Source organism: Danio rerio, chromosome 18 (assembly GCF_049306965.1).
Source record: "Danio rerio strain Tuebingen ecotype United States chromosome 18, GRCz12tu, whole genome shotgun sequence".
Classification (NCBI taxonomy): Eukaryota; Metazoa; Chordata; class Actinopteri; order Cypriniformes; family Danionidae; genus Danio; species Danio rerio.
The window spans coordinates 19,790,365-19,811,343 of record NC_133193.1 but is presented as its reverse complement, the minus strand read 5'-3'; the positions used below and the strand labels follow the sequence as shown (position 1 = coordinate 19,811,343).

Genomic DNA, 20,979 nt, shown 5'->3' with positions numbered 1-20,979 from the left:
CAGGGTGCCAGATTGATGACCAAAATGAACGAGTCTGACTATGAGCCTAAAGGCAGATTTAAATCGTGCTCTAAATAAAAGCACAAATTAAAAAAAGGATCATACTAAAGAGGACCATATTAAAGAGTTTTTATTCTAACCAACTCCTCAAATTAATATATTAGAAATGTTCCAGCACTTATAAAATAGACATTTTCAAAGCAGAATAACTGACTTTAGCATTGTTTTTCAGATTAACAAGTTTACTTAGCATGTTCCTTAAACATTTGTAAACATATTATGGTGTTTTTTTAATGCTTTAGAAAAGTCAAAAACGTACATACAGCACCTTTAATATAGAATGTATAGTCAGATGTCAATTTTGTTTTGTTTATTTTGTGTATGCTTAAGATGCTTAAAATACCATCCTCTGTTTCATATGCATATAGTTAAGGGGGAAAAGGGAAAGCCTGGATGCCAAAATATGGGTTAAAATAGTACACATTTGAATTGTAATTGAAAAGCAACAAATCAGTTTGATCTGTTTTCCTTTTTGACAATTTACCAAACAACTATGAGTGCATTGTTTTGATTGGTCTTATAATGTCCTTGAATCATTAATGTAACTTCAGTATTTGGGTAATTCTTCAACTACGGGCACTTTTATGTCCTTTGATCATATATCCAAAAATATGTGTCATTTTGTTCAAACTCCCTTTTCTTTGTCAAATTAACAATAAAACCTACTTAAAAAAATTACCAGCTTTCTATTATATTCTTGAAATATTTTTCAACCTCCTTTTAGAGATCAAAATCACTGTTTTCACCTTGCCACACACATTGTTGAAGATTTAAACTTCAACAATAAAAATAACACTTTAAAATATTATTTATCTGGTAACTATTAATGTATTTTAATAGAGCACTAGTAAAATAATTTAAATATTTTATAGTTATTAATGTGAGACTATTACCAATATTATTTTTTTATACAAAATATAGCTGTCGCACAGGATCAGTCATTTCCACAACAATGTAATGTTGTTTAAAAAAGTTTGTGTGAAAGATTATTTAGCTGGTTTCTATGAAAATGTATAATGTCATCTAAGAACATGTTTAAGGACATGGAGGGAATTTAAATTTTTATCAACAACACTTGAAGAAAAATCAAGGTAAATATTGCTTGATAAGGAAATACATTTATTCTGTCATTTCCAAACATGTTGTACCTTCAAAGATGTTTTTAAAAAACAAACAAATTAAGGTAAATAAGAGTGTTTTGTATACATGAAAGGCGAGTATCAATTCAAAGCTAATCGATGAAGCTATTTTAATTTTCTTACAGTAAACTGATGAAAGGTCATTTCCATCACCACGCATTTCTATAAAATATTTTAAAAGTTCTTATCGCACATTAAGTGTATTCATAATGCAGTTCATGCTCTATTTAATATACAAATTCAGTTTTGTTTTCTAAAAAGCTCTTAACCAAATTAATATTACATTTTAGAGTGTGACTGGTGTACAATTCAGCATACAGCATACTAATTTATTTCATTGACAAATGTATAATTATATATATATTGTGGAAAGATTGGTTAAACTAGATACAATAGACAATGTTTGACTGTCATAATTTATTTCATTTTGATATAAGCTGTATATTGAGATGTGGTGGAAATGACATTTGTTCAGTTCACAATGGAAAAAATGTTTCTCCTAATCTAAGTTTGTCCTCTTACAGATCTTAAAACTAGACAAATCTTTTAAACTTATGAGACTGTTGCGTTCATTTTGAACAAGTTTTTTCAGTCAACTTCACAAGGCTAAAAGTACTGTAGTTGAAGTATGGTCCATTTAAAGAACTGTTTGTATTTGATCCTTTCTTACATTTCTAAAACTTCTGGATTGTGATGTTTGGTTGTTTTCTGTACCCCATGTGGAAATCCATACATACCATCTTTGACAACTATATGTAAATGTCGACACTGTAAAAAAAAAAAACTAAATAGAAAAATCAGCAAAAAGCACAAAAGTCCTGACAAACACATAATCGGCCTTTATTAACACTGAATTCCAGAAAAAAAAGCCAAATGTTTTCAGCAGCCATACTGTGAGATACCCACAGCGCCTGCGTAGTCTGTGACGCTTTCTTGGGTTTAAAACCTTTGCATTTTCATTCTCAAAATTGAATTACCAATTCACAAAACCCAACGCTACAATGTCAGAGACAGCAAAAAAGTGAACGTGATAACAACGAGAGTGAAAATAATGTACCGCATTTTCACTTTAGTGGCAATAAGTTGCTAACAGGACACAGTGATGGTTTTCAACTGTGCATTGCATTTTGTTCATGCCCTCAGTGTTTCATTACATAATGAAGTTGGTAACATTGATCCCACAGCGCCCTCTGATGGCCGTAACTGGGACAAAGGTTTACAATAAAGACAGCTCTGGTTTCCTGCTTGCTATTATAAGATGGTGACTTGCACAACAGGGCAGCGGAAGAGGAGTGAGTAATCGGGAAACTTTTCTAGCCATTCACTCGTCTCACGGTCTCTTGGGTCACACAGGGGGTGTCCAGAGATTCCTAGAAACAGCACACTGTGTTGTCACCATCACCAAAGTTAACGGGAACTGAATTAGTGAACAGGAAATGAACAATTTTGGGCACTTCAGTAGGGCACTTTGAGTGACTAGAAAGAAACTAGTATTTGTTTGGCTCAATAAATGTTAATATTTACAAAAAAAAAAAAAAAAAAAAGGTTAGAGAAAGCACAATCATATCAAACAGCAACGCAACATTTGTCCCTCAGCAGTAATTAGAGCAAAGCCAGTTCAAAACAACTGTGTAGCTGGAACACCTTTTAGAATAAAGATTTCTGAATCGATAACTTACAGGAAAGGAAGATGAATAAATATTTACATCAAATATATGCCATTCGGACTGTACATTCTCATTTATTTAAAGCTCGCGCCTAAACAATTAATAACTTAGGTTTTTTTGTGCTTGCAGTCATAACGGAGGGCCTGGATAACAACTGAAAAAATAAATGTCGACGGAACAGAGTCCCTTGAACAAATAAAAGCTCATAGCAGCGCTTTTCCATCATGGTACCTCCCCCCCCAAAAAAAAGAAAAAACAAAAAAGACTTATGATCTCCATGCACAAGAGTGGAAACTGAAATTGTGTGTGTGTGAGTGTGGATCAGCCTAGCAAAAGGCCCGATAATGCATTTAGGTCCCTCATATAAGGGTTGTCGCTGAGGATACGGTCAATACGCTGCTTTTGGTCAGGAAAGATGTCGTATAACTTCCTCTTGAGCTCTGTGGTTTCTGAGGGTGACCGCTGTGGGGGTGGGGATGGCGACGGTCTAGGAAGGTGCCAGTCTGGTGGGCCCGAGTGTGGCCAGTGTGAAGGGGAAGAGGGGTGTGCTGTGGACTGTGCTGCCTGGCTGTAAACTGACGGGGTTGCCCGAAGGTCTGTTCTCAGAGGAGGGATTATAGGACTACCTCTGTAGAGCGACAAGAAAAACAGTTATCAGCAGTCAGCTCTCTTGTGGTTAGAGAGTTACAGATAAAATGAATGTGTAATGACCACTCAGGTGTTTTTTTTAAACTGACCGGCTGTCCTTAAGTAGAAACTCGTCAAGGTGAGGCCCGTGTTTTCCAAGTGGGTCATCGGGGATCATAAAGTGATCTTCTACAAAGGTGAACTGCAAGAGTCTGACAAATACATACAATGAGCAATCTGAGATCTGACACATCCATGAAGAGTGCAGTTCAAAGGTGTTTAACTGTCAGTTTTGATCAATTCTGCATGTCCTTGTTTATTGAGTATTAATGTGATTCATTATTCACTACAATTATATGAATGAGTGTGAACAGGAATTTGAGAAGAGAAAGAAAAGCATACAACACTAGAAAAACATCAGGGAGAATAAACAACAAATCCCTTTAACATACAGTTGAAGTTAGACGAATTATTAGCCTCCCTGTATATTTTTTTTCCCTAATTTCCAATTAATGGAAAGACAGTTCTGAACATAATATTTTTAATAACTCATTACTAATAACTGATTTCGGTAACACTATTTTGATGGTCCTTATTGCACATTTTGTTGACTAAAAACTGCATTGGCACTACATGCCAATTACTTCTCAATTGAATACAAGTAGACTGTCTGCTTAAAGGTTCAAGAAACCCTTGAGTACTTAAAAATTAACTGATTTGTTTGTGTTCAGCATCACTTAAGACAACGTTAACACCTGTCACCTTTAATTGTGGGGAAAACTGGATAATTTTGAGCATTTGTAAGCTAATTTCAGCTTCTGGATTTAAAATAATTTTTAGGGTGGGATCAAAATCAGTGACGTAGAGCAAACCTGCAAGTGATGTGATGACATGTCTGTTTCTCATTATTAGTCATAGCGGAGTTTTCTTATCCTGTGAGAAGACCCTGCTTCTTAATTATTCATGAGTGCATCTGTTTTTCTGAAGGCAAGACAGACCTGCCAAGCTATGAGACCCTATGTTGATGACTGGATGAGACCGCGTCCACTGACTCTGCATACGGCACTCAGTATTTAGCTATTTATGAAGGGTCGTATTTGTTTGTTTCCATGATCCACTAGGTTTGTTGCACGTTTTTTCCCGCGATCCTGTAAGGGCCGATACAGCAAAGCATGTGTGCAGCAAACATTTTTTGCCAGGAGAGCAGTACAAGAATTGGAGAATGGCAGACGTTGTCTTTTATCAGTGGTGTTCGTTCACATTTGGACACATCGCCGTCCTGCTGTGTTCACTTAAATCCTCCAGATTACCAGCAGGGCTAATGGTTGAAATAGGCAGGGCAAGAGACCTGCTGCAATAAGTCTGCATTCAGACCTGGGGGTTGAGGCCCTCATTTATAGTGTTTTTATGAACACAATTGTCTTTATAATGATATAAATTGTGGTTGTTTGTCATGATGAAAGCACAAAATATTTACCAGATATTTTTTAAGATATTAGTATTCAGCGTAAAGTGTAATTTAAAGGCTAAACTAGAGTAATTAGGCAAGTCATTGTGTAACGGTAGACAATCAGAAAAAATATTGTTTAAGGGGGCTTATAGTATTGACCTAGAAATGTTTTTTTTTTTTTTAAATAAATAACTACTTTTATTTTAGCTGAAATAAAGGGGATATAGGCTTTTTCCTGAAGAAAAAAATATTTTAGGAAATACTGTGACAAATTTCCTGCTCAGTTAAACATCATTTGAGAAATATTTGAAAAAGAAAAAAAAAAAGAAATTCACAGGAGAATATTCATTTTTTCTTCAACTGTTAATAATTGAGAGTAACAGTAGCTGGGTTTCCATCATGCTGTATTAGAGCATATCTTAAAGTGAGAAACAAGTGAAATGAAAAATTTAGAAATAAAACAATAAAACAAAAAGAAGAAGAATCACAAGAAATAGTTTTTATACTCGCTTATAGTTTTGGTTTAACATCACTAAGATTCATGTTACTAATCTCTTATTATGTTTGCCCAGTTTACTGTTGGTTGCTAGGTTACCAATACCACAGTCAACCTCTCTAACAACTTGTTGGAAACAGACCTAATTTGCATTTGGGATTTTTTCTTTTTTTCCATACTGGTATAAAATTTGCTTCCCATTAAAATGGAAATCTGGTTAGAGACAGTCTTTTAGACATGTGTAAGGGAGTAAATCTCACCTCTCATGAATAATCCTTCTCCATGCTTCTGACTGGCTCACAAAGTCCCTCAGGTTGTCATTGGTGACAATCACTCCTCCAGTCTTCTCAGCCAGGTGAAGCAGGAACCTGCGTATCAGAACATACAGCAAACAATAGTTAAAAACAGAACATGTCCTCGATTCATCCTAAAAAAACTTTTCAAGTAATCCAATTTTTAAAACATCCCTAAATAGAGCACATTATATTTATTTTTTACTATGTGCAAGCTCATCTGCATATCATATCCATATTCAACAAGTTCTGGTGTGGGTTTCTGGTCAGTCCCCATTCTTAAACTGTTCCACACAGTTTACAGCCAGAGAAAAAAAAGGATGTAAACATGCTGATGTGGTTTATAGCGATACCACTGAACAATGGTACACTGTATTACTTTGTTTATCTAAATATCTGAAACTTTGTGTGTATGAGTTACCCAGCATGCAAAACAAGCAAATAAAGCATCTTAGTGGCAGTTGCAATGAGTTTATCACTTATGATACTGAGAACAAGTGCAGAACTGCCTGCTGAAAAACTGGAACAAGCATTATTTGTTTTTAGACTAACTATAGTCAGATTAAAAGCACAAAGCAGTGTTGTATCATTTTTTCGTTCCTCAAACACAGCTGGCTTGCGACAGGCAGCATTTCCACAATCCAAGAATGGCCTAAGACCAAGCTCCAGAAACATTACATTTCTGGTTGGAAAAAAGATGGCATACTGACGCAATGACAGCATTTAACAAACAGTGAAACGAATGCAGCTTTTTTTATATCGTAAAATGCTTCAATGTATACCACTTTTTAGTCATTTTCATAGCTGAAAATCTATATGCAAATGAATCTAAATAACTACATGCATTTTCGTCCTCTTAGGGAACAAACTAAACAATATGCTAGATGATTTGTTTAGCAGCCGAATTGTGTACCTGTCATCATGGGAGGAAATTCTATGTCCACACACTTCTCTAGATGGGGTGAAAGAAAGAAGTCGCAGGTTTTCCAGCTGGTTCAGAAAGTGTTGCTCTATAACCATAAGGACAACACATCACACACTTAACCTGATAAAAATACAGTGATGAAACAGTCAAATATAATTTATTCCTGTGATTTGATGCTGAATTTTTAGCATTATTACTACAGTCTTCACTTTTACATATTCCTTCAGAAATCATGTGAATTTAATGATTCGATGTTCATGAAACTTTTCTTATCTTCCTAATAAGTGTTGAAAAAGAGTTTTGTGGATTTATATTTTTGTGCAAACTATGATATAGTACCATTTCTTTTATCGTTTTAAAATACTTCTTTTTATCAGGGAGACATAAAATTTATAAAAAGTGACATTTTCAATGTCATGAAAATTTGTTTTAATGCCTCATGAAAAGCCCATTTAACAGATACGGACTTTTCTCGAAAATTGCAGAAGAGACCATGTGTGAACAGGCCATTTTTAAAAATACTGGAAATTTAGTTTCAACAATTTTCAGATAGAGAAGTTGTACCTACCAGTAAATTACACACTTGAAGTGGTTTTAGACTTGTGCTAAAAATAATAAAAGAATAAACTTTGACGTAGCAAACATTGCATCCGTCACTAATCTCCATTATACCTACCCAGTTTACTGTTGGTTACTAGGTTACCAATATCACAGTTAGCCACACGAACAAGTGGTTAAAGCAAAATGTAAAATTGTTTTCTAGAAGAAGAAGTTGTAGTTTTACCAGTAAATTGCTGGAATTTTTCTGTGTGTGAAAAGCGTGTTTTTGGAAGTTATCAGTAAATTGGTTCTGATTATTTTTAAAGCAATTTACTGGTATTTCTGAGTGAATTGGGTTATAATATTTAGAACTGGATACATATAATAAAATCACACTGATCTCTGAAGGATCATATAACTGTGAAGATTTCCAGGAATAAATAAACATGTGAAAAGCCATTTAAATAGAAAACACTTATTATACAATGCAAATCATGTTTAGTAAATCAAAAAATAAAAATAAATATTTTAAATATTAAAAAAATAAATATAAAATAAATAAATGCGGAAGAAACATGCTTCCAAACTTTAATGTCAAGTTCAGACTGCATGATTTTAGACCTGATTTTGAGAAATCAACAACAAATGCCTGAAATCAGAGGCAAATCTGTGCTCATTCATATTTATATCTAAGGTTATCATACCATGACAATCTTTTACCGGTCCATGCCTAATCTGGACCCAAGAAATGGAGGAAAAACTAGTGTAAATTAGGCAGGAGCACCTGCGTCTGTTTTACGTGTGATCTGAGCAATAACACAACCAGGTCAAAAAAGAAAGAAGTTGAGGAAAATTGCCAATTGCTTTCAAAGGCCAGGTGAGCAAAATAAGTCAATTTTCTAGCCCACTACATGAATTCTTTCTCATTATGTAGTTAATAAACAAACTACATGACCTCGCATTGTTTCCATGTCACACTCACTTCTCGCGTCTGTTTGGTTGTGAGATGCAGTTTGCGGAAAGAGACAAAATTGTCGGCGATTCTTCCTATTGTAAAGTCATGCAGTGCGACAAAAAACCTGTCGCCGGTCCCTCTTGCAGTGTAAACACAGCAGCAATGGAACGCTAGCCCTGATAGTCATGCAGTGTAAAAACATCTGTGACACGAATACTTTGAAAATCCTGCAGTCTGAACTCGGCATAACAGGTAGTCTTACAGGTCTATCTATGTTAGAGGTTGGCAAATAAACTCTTACCAGTAATGTTGGGGTCTTTCTTCTGTCTCCACTGAGGAACAAACACAGTGATTTCTCGATGTCCTCTGCGCCAAAATGCCTCTACAGCGATGGCAATTCCACGACAAGAAAAGACCCGATGGAGTCCATGCCTGGTGAGACAAAACACTGAAGTCAAATATTATGCTACCAAATTACCCAAATATTTTGGTAGCAATACGTCATGCACTGTATAATTATTTTTGGATGACGTAATAAAGTAGCTAAATGTAGTACACTGAATGGGATAGTGTAGTGCACAATGACCTACTTTCAACTTGACTTTCCTTTAATGAAAGTGTGACCAAATACATGATCCACAGTTTCATTCAATACTCAAAATAACTGACAGAAATTAAATAAAACACATTATATATAACATATACATTAAAATACAAAAATAATATTAGTTGTTAAGCTAAACTACTGTTTGAAACACATGCATTACACTTGCTATAGGCTGTAAAAAGTATAAGAGACAGGCTAAAACAACCAAACAACCAAAGACAAAAGTTCCCTCCTGAATATCAATTTTCTTGATCAGGAAATGGCTCGGCATTCAATTTCACAATGCAACCACTGATAGAGAGATAAGCGCATATGAAAATGCATTTGAGAACAGTGGTCAACCATTTACTTCCTTTTTATCTCGATAAAACACAATTGACGCAAATAGGTGCAAAAATAGACGCACATCATCTTCACCCATTCAGAACATACAGGCAAAATGACACACGCATACAGATGTGCAGAAATGTACACACACACCCACCCGTTCGCGCACAGACACAGAGCTGAACCACAGAGGGGGTCACGGGGAAGTTCCCTCTACGAGAGAAAGTTATTTTAAACAGGAAGAGCATTACTAAATCTACAACGGCTGACGTAAAAAAGTCAAATAACTTTCCCAGTCTGGAAATGTAAAACGCTACATATGCAAAACAAAAAACCTTTCATTTCTGCCAAAAAACACCAAATAAAAAACCCATGTGGTTCACCTTGAACTCATCCTAGTGAAGATCTGATTTGGTGAATGTAGACTGAGCTGATTATCTTACACTGACAGGACAGGCGAGAGACGTCTGAGACCTCAGTAAAGACTGACAGAGAATCTGCACTGAGAGCCACTGTTATGATTTTGTGAGGACTGGATGTGCAAATTAAACAAAAAGTCGATGTCATTATCAAAAGTAACGCAAGCATGTGGAGTACATCAGAAATAGAACAGGGCATTTGATTACTATCTGTAATTTATGATGAGGCAAAGCACAGCATTCAGCGTAGACAATAACTCATCATGGTTTCTGTTTGCTGTGTTAGATATAGAGAGAAGGGTCTAAAACATTTTGCAGACCTTCCAATGACTGAAGACTTGACAAATGTACAGGAAACTTAAGCCACATATAGATCTATCGGTCCATCTATGTTAATAAGTCAAGTAGACATGAGATAATAACCGTTTTCAAGGTATACCATGGTTTGGAAAAGTCAAGGTTTTAAAACTGCCAACATTTTTTGTAATACCGGTCCTCAGGTTTACATTTTTTGTTTGCTTTTTAGGACAACAGCATCTCCAGCTGAAAAAAATATCCAAAGATGTTTTAAATTGTGGCGTACAATAAAAATCGTGGATTCAAATTATTTCTGAAATCAGAAAAAAGTCCACAATTTCATATTTTAATTATTGTTGGAAGATGGTCATTGCCAATAAATTGAAGAAAAATAGGAACGTTAGATTGTATTCAAATGTGGCGTATTACCGTCCGCCAGAATCACCATCAACATGCACCCTCTGGTGCAGAATGTTTTCAGACGCGCAATGATAATGAGCACAAGGATTTTATAGAAATAATCGTACCATATTCGTTTGAACCACAACCTACAACAAAAAGCAACACTAAAAGGAGATAGCACTGATAGTTCCAAAATAAAGGCAAGGCAGTAGGGTGAAATTGTTCTATTTATTGCAAGCTTGGATCAAACTGATTGTATTATTACTGGATTACGGATGAGAGACCAGCTGCGCTCAATCATATCCTCTCGAAATTAGTAAAAAAAAAACATCACTTATAACAAGCACTACTATATACACATAAGTATAGATTTTGATTCAGTGTCTACTTTAAGGTACATTTCCCTCTTTGCTTTAAAATGTTAAACAACTGATCTTTGGTATTAAAGTGAAAAGAAACTACTCTGACAACATATTTTAAAACCGTTCTCATTATTAACTTAGCAAGGATGAAAAGATCATAGTGTAGATCATAGACATGTATATAATTACACAACAGTCTTTGAAATGTGATTTTTTGCATGTTAATCAATATTAATTGCCAATGTTTACTTGTATTTGGCTCCCGACACCTCTACAATTCAGGCCCTGGGTTTGAAGAACATTTTTAATCCAAAACAATCGTACCACCAGAGAAAACAGTGGAATGAGTAATGAAACTGGAACAAAACCTAGAGTTTCATTACTCATTCCAATGTTTTGTGCCAGACCAGAGCAACGTCATCACAGCAAAATCAGGAACTGAGCCATTGTTTTGCTCTATGACCTTTGACCTCTTCTTCACCACGAGTTCATCTTCAACTACAAGATATTGGGTTCCTTCCTGTCTGCTGCGCCAGCGGTTTTTAGTAACTGCATATTTGAGCTGCTATGGCAACAAGACTTCACCTGAAGATTCAGATCTCAAATATCATGCAAGCATACAAAACAGCCTTGAAAAACCCTGTGCGAGCTGCTGTCTTCAAGGCTGGCTGAACAGGTTTTAGATTGAATGTTTAGAATTTTCCATGGATGATATGGTGCAATTAGACAAGGTAAGACTGTTCTGCACAAGTCCGTAGCTTTCCAAAGTAGCTATATAAAACCTTTGCATTACAAGCTCCGGGTTCATCCTTTTTGAGTGGGAACATTTCTTAAAACACAAGAATGCTTCATGTTTCACATCTTTCTAGTACATGCCCACCTCTTTTATCGTGGTAAAGGTCTTACATTCTAAAAAACTTCCATCTCACACCTCACCCCACAATACATCTTTCTATTCTCAGGTAGTCATCCCCAGTAGGGTCTAAAAGATATTTTCCTTCACTTCACCCCTCTTTAACACCTCAGTTTCCATTGTGGTTCTTCTAAGAAGTGTGGTCACCTCCGGTAAGCAACACAAAGAGCAAAATAAAGGGGCTGATATGGGGAGAGACCCACTAAGAGGTTTCCTTTTACGTGGGAGAGAGGGAGGAAAGGGGACGTGGGTGTGAAAGATGCTGTTTTTGCAGAGAGGAAGAGGGAGGAGGGGTTGCACCTGGTTTTAGGTTGTCAAATTCAAACACTTGCCGAACAGAGTGCACATACACTCATAGAGCTTACTGGAAGTGACTTGCTTTAACACCACCACCATTTTCACACTCCCTCAAAAATGGTCTCCAAAAAAAGCTTTGATCACATCTGTGCTTTACAAAGGTTTCATAATATATACATCATTACAGTGCTGATTATGAAACACTTACTGGAACTTTAGGTCACCCTAAATTCGTAATTTATTCCAATTTTATCATTAAACTTGTTACATAAAATGTAACTAGAAGACAGAGGGCTAGGATGTGTACTAGGGCTGGGCGATATGGCAAAAATGCAATCTCAATAATGATTTTCCACATTGAACAATAACGATATATAATTTGATACCAGCTGTTAATGCTTCCAGATTTCAAAAGAGTACCCCAACAATGACTGAAGCCACAAAAACTAGAGGGTCCTTTAAATGCCATAGCATTTTTGACTGATACATTTTTGGTGGCCTAAAATTCGGTACATCTCTTAAGGTTTCCACTACATTCATTCTTCCATAGCGGGGCACCGCACCAAAATTCATCCTGCCATTACACTACATTACAGCTTCTCATTCAAAACATTCAGTCATTGTTTTTTTTTAATAGCGGGTTATAAAAAGGCACCAAAACATATTAAAACGCAAGTGAATTATAATAGTGCAAACTTTTCTGTTACTGTAGCAGTGTTGTGCGTTATTTGTTTAACCATTTAAGGTAGCATGCTGACTGACTGGTGCGTGATGCGCGAGGACAGCAAACACGCGTAGCTTTAAGTTAAGATGAACACAGTTTCCATTATTATACTTTATAGACAAAAGTCAATGGCTCTGCATACAATGACTTTATCGTGCTGGAGTTTATAGCCATTTCACTTTACTTCAGGATGCATTAATGCCGCTCTGTAGGTCTATTGGTGAAATTCATAAATATTCCTAGCCAATCTAATATATGTTAGAGAAATACTCACTATATAAACACTCTAAATTGAACTTCAGCAGCGTTTATTTGAGAGCGCACAAGAAAATCTGCACTTTAACAGCGTATATTTGAAGGCGTTCAAGAAGTTTTGTGCACGATCAGAGGACATTGGAGCGAAAGCAAATAGATTTGCATGCTCGTATTACTGGAAATTACTCACTGTTGTGCTGAAAAAAATACTAGATAAAACACTGTCTCTAATATTATCACACTTTTAGATCCCCATTGTTGCACATTTCTGCAGTGTGATTGGCTCTTTGATCAATACAGAGTAAAAAAGTCCAGAGCTTATTGTTAATGACAAAATTTTTATCATATTTCAATATAAGGTTTATCAGCCCAGCCCTAATGTGTAGCTACAAAAAGCACTAACATTTGTATTTAAATTGCCCAAAATAAAAGAAAAAGTTGCTATTTAAAGAGATTAAAGGCTTTTACTAACTGCTCCAATGCCAACGACTGCTGTAGACCAATATCTAAATGAAATAAGTCTAAAGCTATAGAAGCTTTAATTGCACGCATATTTTTGTGTAATCTGTTTTGTTGCTGTCTAAACAGCAATTTGGAGCAAAAACCCAAATCAAAACTGAATAACATTTATTATAAATTATTTTATTATTGTTTGAATTCCTTTTTTTTCACAAATACAATCTCATTGTAACTTACGCCATTGCCACATTGCTGCCATCGATGATGATGTGCCGCAGATTAGGGGACCCTGGTTCATTTTGTAGGATTAGTCGGTAGGGGGTTCTCAGGGACTGCTGAAAACGAGACATTCCGGTGAGAGGGGCTGCTTTAGAGGTGTATTGTGCCTCTGAGCGAGGTAAAGGTGCCCTTCCAGGGAGTGTCTGGTAAGAGCAGCCCGGCCGTGTGTCTGAGGTCCGGAGAGGAGGACCTTGAGAGGAGCTGCGAAGATTGGTAACAGTCTCCATACGCACAGGAACCATTGTTTGAGAGCTACCACGTGGCAGGTAATCAAAGCGGGACTCTGGTTTTAAATCAAGTGGGGTCAGTCTGGGCTTCCTCTCGGTTTCTGTGAAGTCCTCTTCATCATCGATGATGATCACTTCACACAAGTCAGTCTGTGCACCATTGTTTCTTTTAAGAGTGGCCGAGGCCAGTGGCACACTGCTTGTCTGGTTCTTCTGACCGATGCCATTAGTGCTTGGAGGTCTGATGTTTTCTTTGCACTTAATCTCAGCGAGAGCGCGCATCTGCACCCGCTCCTTCTCTTTGAGCCTGTTGCTGGTGGAGGTGGATGAGGCATTTGCACAAGGGGATGGATCGGGTGTGCGAGAGGTGCGCTGGGCTCCTTGTGTGCTCTGGGTTTTCTGAGTCTCTTCAACAATTCGTTCTAGCAGTAAAAATGTGTCCTCCGTCTGCCCTGTCTCCCGCACCACCCGCTCCACCACATCCTGCTGGTAGCCCATCGTTCGAAAAAAGTTAACGAGACAGCGTAAGTTAGTCTCAGGACTTACCGCCTCACTTTCATTTGTCATTTCACTAGCAGCCAACGTCCCCTTGGCAGACTTTACAGTCCAAGTTTTAGTTGGCTCTCGCTCACGCTCTTCACACTGCTCCTCTTCTCGCCTCTCCAGCGAATATTGTCTTTTAGTGTCCCTCTGCTCACTTTCAGAGGACCGCCGCTTGTTGCAAGGCCGGCCATTCAGACCTGGCATGACCTCAGGGGTGATTGGAGAGGTTTTGTCCTCAAAAGTTGTGTCTAGGATACGGTTGGAGAGGTCTGTTACAGGTGTGCTAGTCTGAGAGCGGTCTTGTTCAAGGTCTATGATAACTATAGGCTGTGTGGGGCTTTGGGCCAAACCCAAAAGTTCCTCTTTGAGGGCACTTGGCAGCAACAGCAGCTCCATGGCATATTTATCAGCCCGGTCCTCAACAAAAGTCTTAAATTTGCGCTTAACTGATGGCTCCCTGTCAGCTGGCAAACTTCGCTTCTCCTGAAATAAAGCGACAAACTGTTGAACCCGACTTTGAGCCATGACAACGGCCTCTGCACACCCGCTCAACTTCAGGCGGCCTGGCTCTAGAACTTGGACCTCTGCACTTGTGTCTCTAAGCAGCCGGTCCAAAAAGAGTCCTCGAGCACCAGCGAAAATGCAGTGCATGTCCACAGGGTACCATTCTTCCTTCTGAAGCTCTGGGTCACACAGGCCTTTCACATACTCCTGCAAAACAATCACAGCAGGACCAGATTACAACACATACATTGCAAAAGATAGAACATTTGTACAAGCAGCAGAGATATGACAACACAATAGACCACTGTTTAATTAATATCCAATGTCCAACTGGTTTCTTTACAGTAAACAAGTATGTACATATGATTTGCCTAAAATACCAAATGACCAAGGGTTACATCATCACCTTTTTAGGGAGATTCCACAAGTCAGATCATTGAAAGTGTGAATTCACGTCCAACTATGCAAGTACGACACACCATATCTAAATGTAGACAGTTCGTGGCTAAAACAGGGCTACTGTGTCTTTCACATTAGACAATGTGACAACACAGAGTATCAGCAAAAGGTTTAAAAGTTCTTCAAGTTTGATTCACAAGTGAGACACTAGCTATGTTTCCATCCAAAGATGTGAATTAAATTTATGCGGAAAATTGGAATATCGCATAAAAGACATGCGAGTAAAGCAGTGTTTCCTTCCAACAAGTCAAAGAGAACAAAATCATCACTTCTTGATCAACTGGCGCCAAATATCAACAGTAAAAACTGAATTTGCTGTGGTAGGTGAAGCTGTGTGAATCTTTTCTTAATTTAATAAATGACTTGCGCCTAAGAAGACAGTATGCCGACATGCAATGAACGCGTGGTGGTGTTTGAAAGCGTAAGACGCAAAGCACAGATGCTCTTGACAGTTCTGGAGGTCATTAATAATACATTAACACTAATACTGAAATGGTAAGGTGTTTTAGAATGACCAAAACAACATTTCAGATGTTTAACAGTGTGCTCAGCCTGCTGGTTTTTCCATTCACACACATTTTCATTATCACATGATCTCTCATAACAAAATAACATTCCCTTTTTTTAAACGTGCATTCTGGAATTTGTTTGGTAAAAATGTATCCATCGTAGTTTATGTGCATCTTTTATGATCAAATAAAAAGTTTATCCGACTCTGTTATGTGCATACATTATAAAAATAGGTGGATGGAAAAGTAGCCACTGTTCATTTAAAAACAAGCTGCTCATGACAACATTGTCAACGACACTGAATGATTGTGTTATACAACTTCCTGTAATCATCTCTTGGGTGCTGGGTGTTCGAAAACACAATGTGGCACAAAACAATTAATCAGATTTTATTTTTGGAATTATTAAAAAAAAGAAAAAGGAAATGAACTCTGTTTGCCAATAATAGTTAAGTGGTTTAAGGTTAGAAAACAAGCTCATTGTATAACTTTTATTAAAATACATAACATTCTTTCAATTTGAACAATGTTATAAGGCTTTGTTTGTATTTCTACAAATGAAAACACACAATACTGACATGACACTCACGTGGCTTTGAGTAAATGGACCTGCAAATAGCTAGTCAGACTTTCAAATGAAAAACAATACAGGAAGCTCAAGAGGTGGACCATTCAGTCACAGCTCTGCTGATCTTTTAGTTTCTTTGATCTTTGATTGAGTTACGGTAAAATAAATACTCATTTATAGTACCAGTAATGACGCCAGGTTAAAAGACTCTACTCTGAGCAGTTACTAGAAACGAAAGTGAAATACATCGGGGGCCTCCCATCTTGTCCTGACTAAGCAAATAGACCTCTGTCAAAGAATCATGAGAAAATAAATGACACAGTTTGTATGAGACATAGATACTAGCCTTTATCTGTCATACTATTACATATCAAATGGGTATATATATATATATATATATATATATATATATATATATATATATATATATATATATATATATATATATATATATATATATATATATATATTTATATTTATATACATATATATTCAAAAGTCAGTGCAGTGCAAATCTGGAGCTTTTTGGTTGTGAATGTAATTTCACAGAACATTTCTCGACGCTAGTCCCATATGTGAAAAAGCATTACAAATTTATTCAAAATGATTTGATAAAGAGGAAGTGTACATAGTGGTGTAACACATCCAATGAGTGGTTTCCGTTTCATGGCTTAACAATAAGGATATTCCAGGTTTACTGGTACTGATGGTTGTAATTTCCTTTTAAAAAAAATTGAATGTTAGGATTGGGCGATGATGCCACACGTTTAGTAAAAACACATCTTTTGTTGCTGTCTTGGTTGGTAAATCTTTTTTTTTGATACCACATTAACAGGAAACATTTTCATGATAATATACAGGGTTGGATCGATATTTCATGAGTATGAAAGCTTACAAATGTATTACTGTCTGCTGAGATATTATGAAATACACTGACCTCATTTACAATATGCTGGATCTATGTAGTTCGGCGAAACTTACTCAAAATGTACATAACGCACAACTCTAATGGGAAATTTAAGCATTATAATTAACAACTGAGATCCTAAATAAGCACAGATGGTATGTGTCCAAAACAATTTGTCCTTATGAATCATAACCAAGCTGATGTGTAATACTACATCACGATGAGTGTGGTGTTACTTTTCAACCTCAGATCTATAAATAAGTAATTTTGTTTTAGATAAACAAATGGCCAATGGGTTGCTGTTTATCTTCTCTTCGAAAAAAGATAACTAAAAAAAAAGCCAAAGTTCTGTGTTCCACCCTAATTAAAAGTTGGTCTGGAACAATGTGTGTAAATAGAGTGACCATTTTAAATCTTTCTGTTGCTCATTTCTTCTGAACTAGATAAGCAAACTTGCAATGAACTACACAAGCACACTTTGAACTCTGGTGGACTTCTATTTAAAACGCTGTCTTGAAAAAGGTTTTAGTAGGCAAAATGAAAGCATGATTAAAATCATTTTTGTGGGGGCAGACAGACACAAAAGAGACAACAGCATACTATAAGGCGAGGTGTAAATGTCAAATAAAGACAAACATGTTGCCGACTGACGCAGCTGACTGAGTTCAGGGTAATCTCAGCTTCCTCCAGCTATTACGTTGCAACTTTGCCTCACAGCAAGTTCATCAATTTCTCTTGTGAAAATTAGGTATAAACAAAAACAAAGGACAAACATTATTACCACAACTAACATCTTGATTTACTTTGATTTACCTTCGCTTTATACACATCCTCCTTTTTCCCTTTAAGCTGGAGCCAGATCTGTCTGGAAGCCTTACTTCCGTGGGCTCCAGTATGATCCAGGAGCCCGATAATCGTGAATGTCACTTGGAAAACCTGTTCGACCTTCGGTTTGCTGCATTTGAGCTCGGTCTGCTTGTCTTCGTGCACTGTAAACTCGTCTACGGTGAGCGAATCGGGTTGTGCTCTGCTGGCGGTCGGTGACTGTCTGCCTCCCGGCGGCTCCGTGCAGGTTACCTCGGTGATTCGCTTCATCCCGAGGAGGGGCCGCGTTGTTGACATTTTATTTTCAGCCGTATCGATCTACGCTAATACAAGTACATTCACTTTTAGAAACGCTCCTTGTAAAATGAATCTTTTACTCCCTTCATGATCGCTTCCTGCTGGCTCTGTCTTGACGTTTGTCAACAGCGCTGTAGTATCTGTGTTTTGACGTTACTTTCGTTAGCCTGGTAGCTTACATCCCCGTCGCACCCGGAAATCCCCGCGCATCGCACGTCATCAGCAGACGACGACGTTTGGTGATACGTCATCTGCTATGATTACAGATAAGAGTCTGTTGCTCGTGGTAACCACCACACTGTTTACGCCAAAAATATCACACTGCAATTGTTGTTACTATTGTAAACAATAGTAAAATAATGCTGGGTAACATAGTCGGAGAGAGAAGGGAAATGTTAATAAAAACTGTGAAATAACCTGTGATATACCAACCATGTTTTAGGTGACCCACGATTGAGCAGTGTTGTAAAGTTACAAATAACATATACTCCAGTTACTGTAATTGAGTAGTTTTTCTAATTTTAGGAATTGTAATTTACAAAGTAGTTTAAAAAATGTGTACTTAAACCTTCCCATGAGTGCATTTTTTAGAGCAGTATCAATACTTTTACTCAAAAAAAAAAGTACTAATACTTTCCTTCTTAGACTTTACAGAACTGAAACTTGACTATAGCACTTATTCATTGTTGCTCTTATAGTTCTGTAAGTTTCTTCCTTGTCCTCATTTGTAAGTCGCTTTGGATAAAAGCGTCTGCTAATGACTAAATGTAAATGACTAAATGAGTTGGATCCGCTGGCAAGGGGGAAAGCTGGACAAACCTGGTAGGCCCAAGCTTATTGTGAGGGTCCTCTGACCTCAACTGGGGATGTTGTCGGGCGGTGGAAGGAATACTTTGAGGATCTCCTTAACCCCACCGGCATGTCTTTCATCGAGGAAGCAGAGACTGGGGATGCAGGGGTGGACTCGCCCATCACCCAAGCTGAGGTCACTGAGGTAGTTTGCAAGCTCCGCAGTGGCAAAGCAGCGGGGGTGGATGAGATTCACCATGTGTATCTTAGGTCTCTGGATGTTGTGGGGCTGTCGTGGCTGACATGTCTTTACAACATTGCATGGAGGTCGGGAACAGTAACTTTGGACTGGGCAACTGGGGTGGTGGTTCCCATTTTTATGAAGGGGGACCAGAGGGTGTGCTCCAACTATAGGGGGATCACACTCCTCAGCCTCCCGGGGAAAGTCTATGCCAGGGTACTGGAGAGGATGATCCGGCCAATGGTTGAACCGAGGATCCAGGAGGAAGAATGCGGTTTTCGTCCAGGCCGTGGTACACTGGACCAGCTCTGTACCCTCACCAGGGTGCTCGAGGGTTCATGGGAGTATGCTCAACCAGTCCACATGTGTTTTGTGGACTTGGAGAAGGCATTTGATCATGTCCCTCCCATGTTCATGTTAGCTGAGTAGCTGTATGAAATCAAAGTGAGATTTATGAAAAAATAAGGCGATTTCCTTCAAGTGAAACATGAGCACACATTGCTTTGCATCTTATCAACACAACCAAGCCTTAAAATTACTTTCTGGACCACCCCTTTAATTGAAATCTGAAAATGCACTTTTTTTCAGTTAAAATTTCAGATTAGCAAATGGGCGTGGCTATTATATGTAACCACGCCCCTCCAATTGGCAACAAACAGAAATGGTAAGAAGGATGTATCTATAGGTTGTAATAACTCTCCCTAAACCCTTTTCCTAATCTTTCTGACTGAAAAGCCTACTTTACTACATCCATTCAGTTCACAGCAGCCATGCCCATTGTTTTCTTATTCAATATTCTGTTTCTCTAGGAAATGCATCACAATACAAAAATAAATAAATAAATGAACAGCCACAGCTTCCGGTTCATGGGGACTTTAAGTAAATTGTTAATATTTTTATTCTATGAACATGAATTCTATATGAATATCTTAAAATCTGAAATACAAATATTGTTTTTTAGATCGTTAGACGTTCTTACATAGTTAGAGAAACGCTAGAAAATAAATAATTAGGCTATAAAGAATACAAATATAAAATAGATCAAATGTAGTATTGGTATGGAGTGGCACAGTAGGGAGTGCTGTCGCCTTACAGCAATAAGGTAGCTGATTCGAGTCTCAGCTGGGTAAGTTGGCGTTTCTGTGAGGAGTTTGCATGTTCTTGCTGCGTTCACGTGCATTTACTCCGGTTTCCCCAACAGTCCAAAGACATGCGGTACAAGTGAATTAGGTAGGCTAAATTGTCCGTAGGGAATGAGTGTCTGTGGATGTTACCCAGAGATGGGTTGGAGCTGGAAGGGCATCGGCTGACGGCACATAGCTAATGGTCTGCATACATCAAGGTTCAAGCCCTCAAGCGTCATACAAATGCAAAGCAGGTGTATTTATAGGGTACATACATTGCAACACCAGTACAGTAATAACAAATAAATAAATAAAAATGTAAAAAGGAAAATAAAAAAAGAAATACGATACACATAAAAACTTGATTAAAAATAGTTTTCATCACTGTGGTATATGATTAGTTCCTTTATAAAATACACAACAATTGTGTTTCATCGGTTGTTCTGTTCTCTCTGCTTTTCCGTGTTCCACCAAAGTCCTTACATTGTATAGT

At 37.4% G+C, this 20,979-nt stretch overlaps 1 protein-coding gene across 1 annotated transcript; it reads right to left on the bottom strand.

Moving 5' to 3' along the window:
• Positions 1-2,015: 2,015 nt before the first annotated feature.
• Positions 2,016-18,532, bottom strand: n4bp1 (nedd4 binding protein 1). Its single transcript, NM_199787.2, has 7 exons — positions 18,024-18,532; positions 13,452-14,974; positions 8,454-8,584; positions 6,646-6,742; positions 5,700-5,807; positions 3,604-3,705; positions 2,016-3,494 (listed from the first exon to the last, which is right to left on the bottom strand). Exons 1-7 carry the CDS (start codon positions 18,330-18,332, stop codon positions 3,188-3,190), a joined length of 2,577 nt encoding a protein of 858 aa, NP_956081.2. The 5' UTR covers positions 18,333-18,532; the 3' UTR covers positions 2,016-3,187.
• Positions 18,533-20,979: the final 2,447 nt, after the last annotated feature.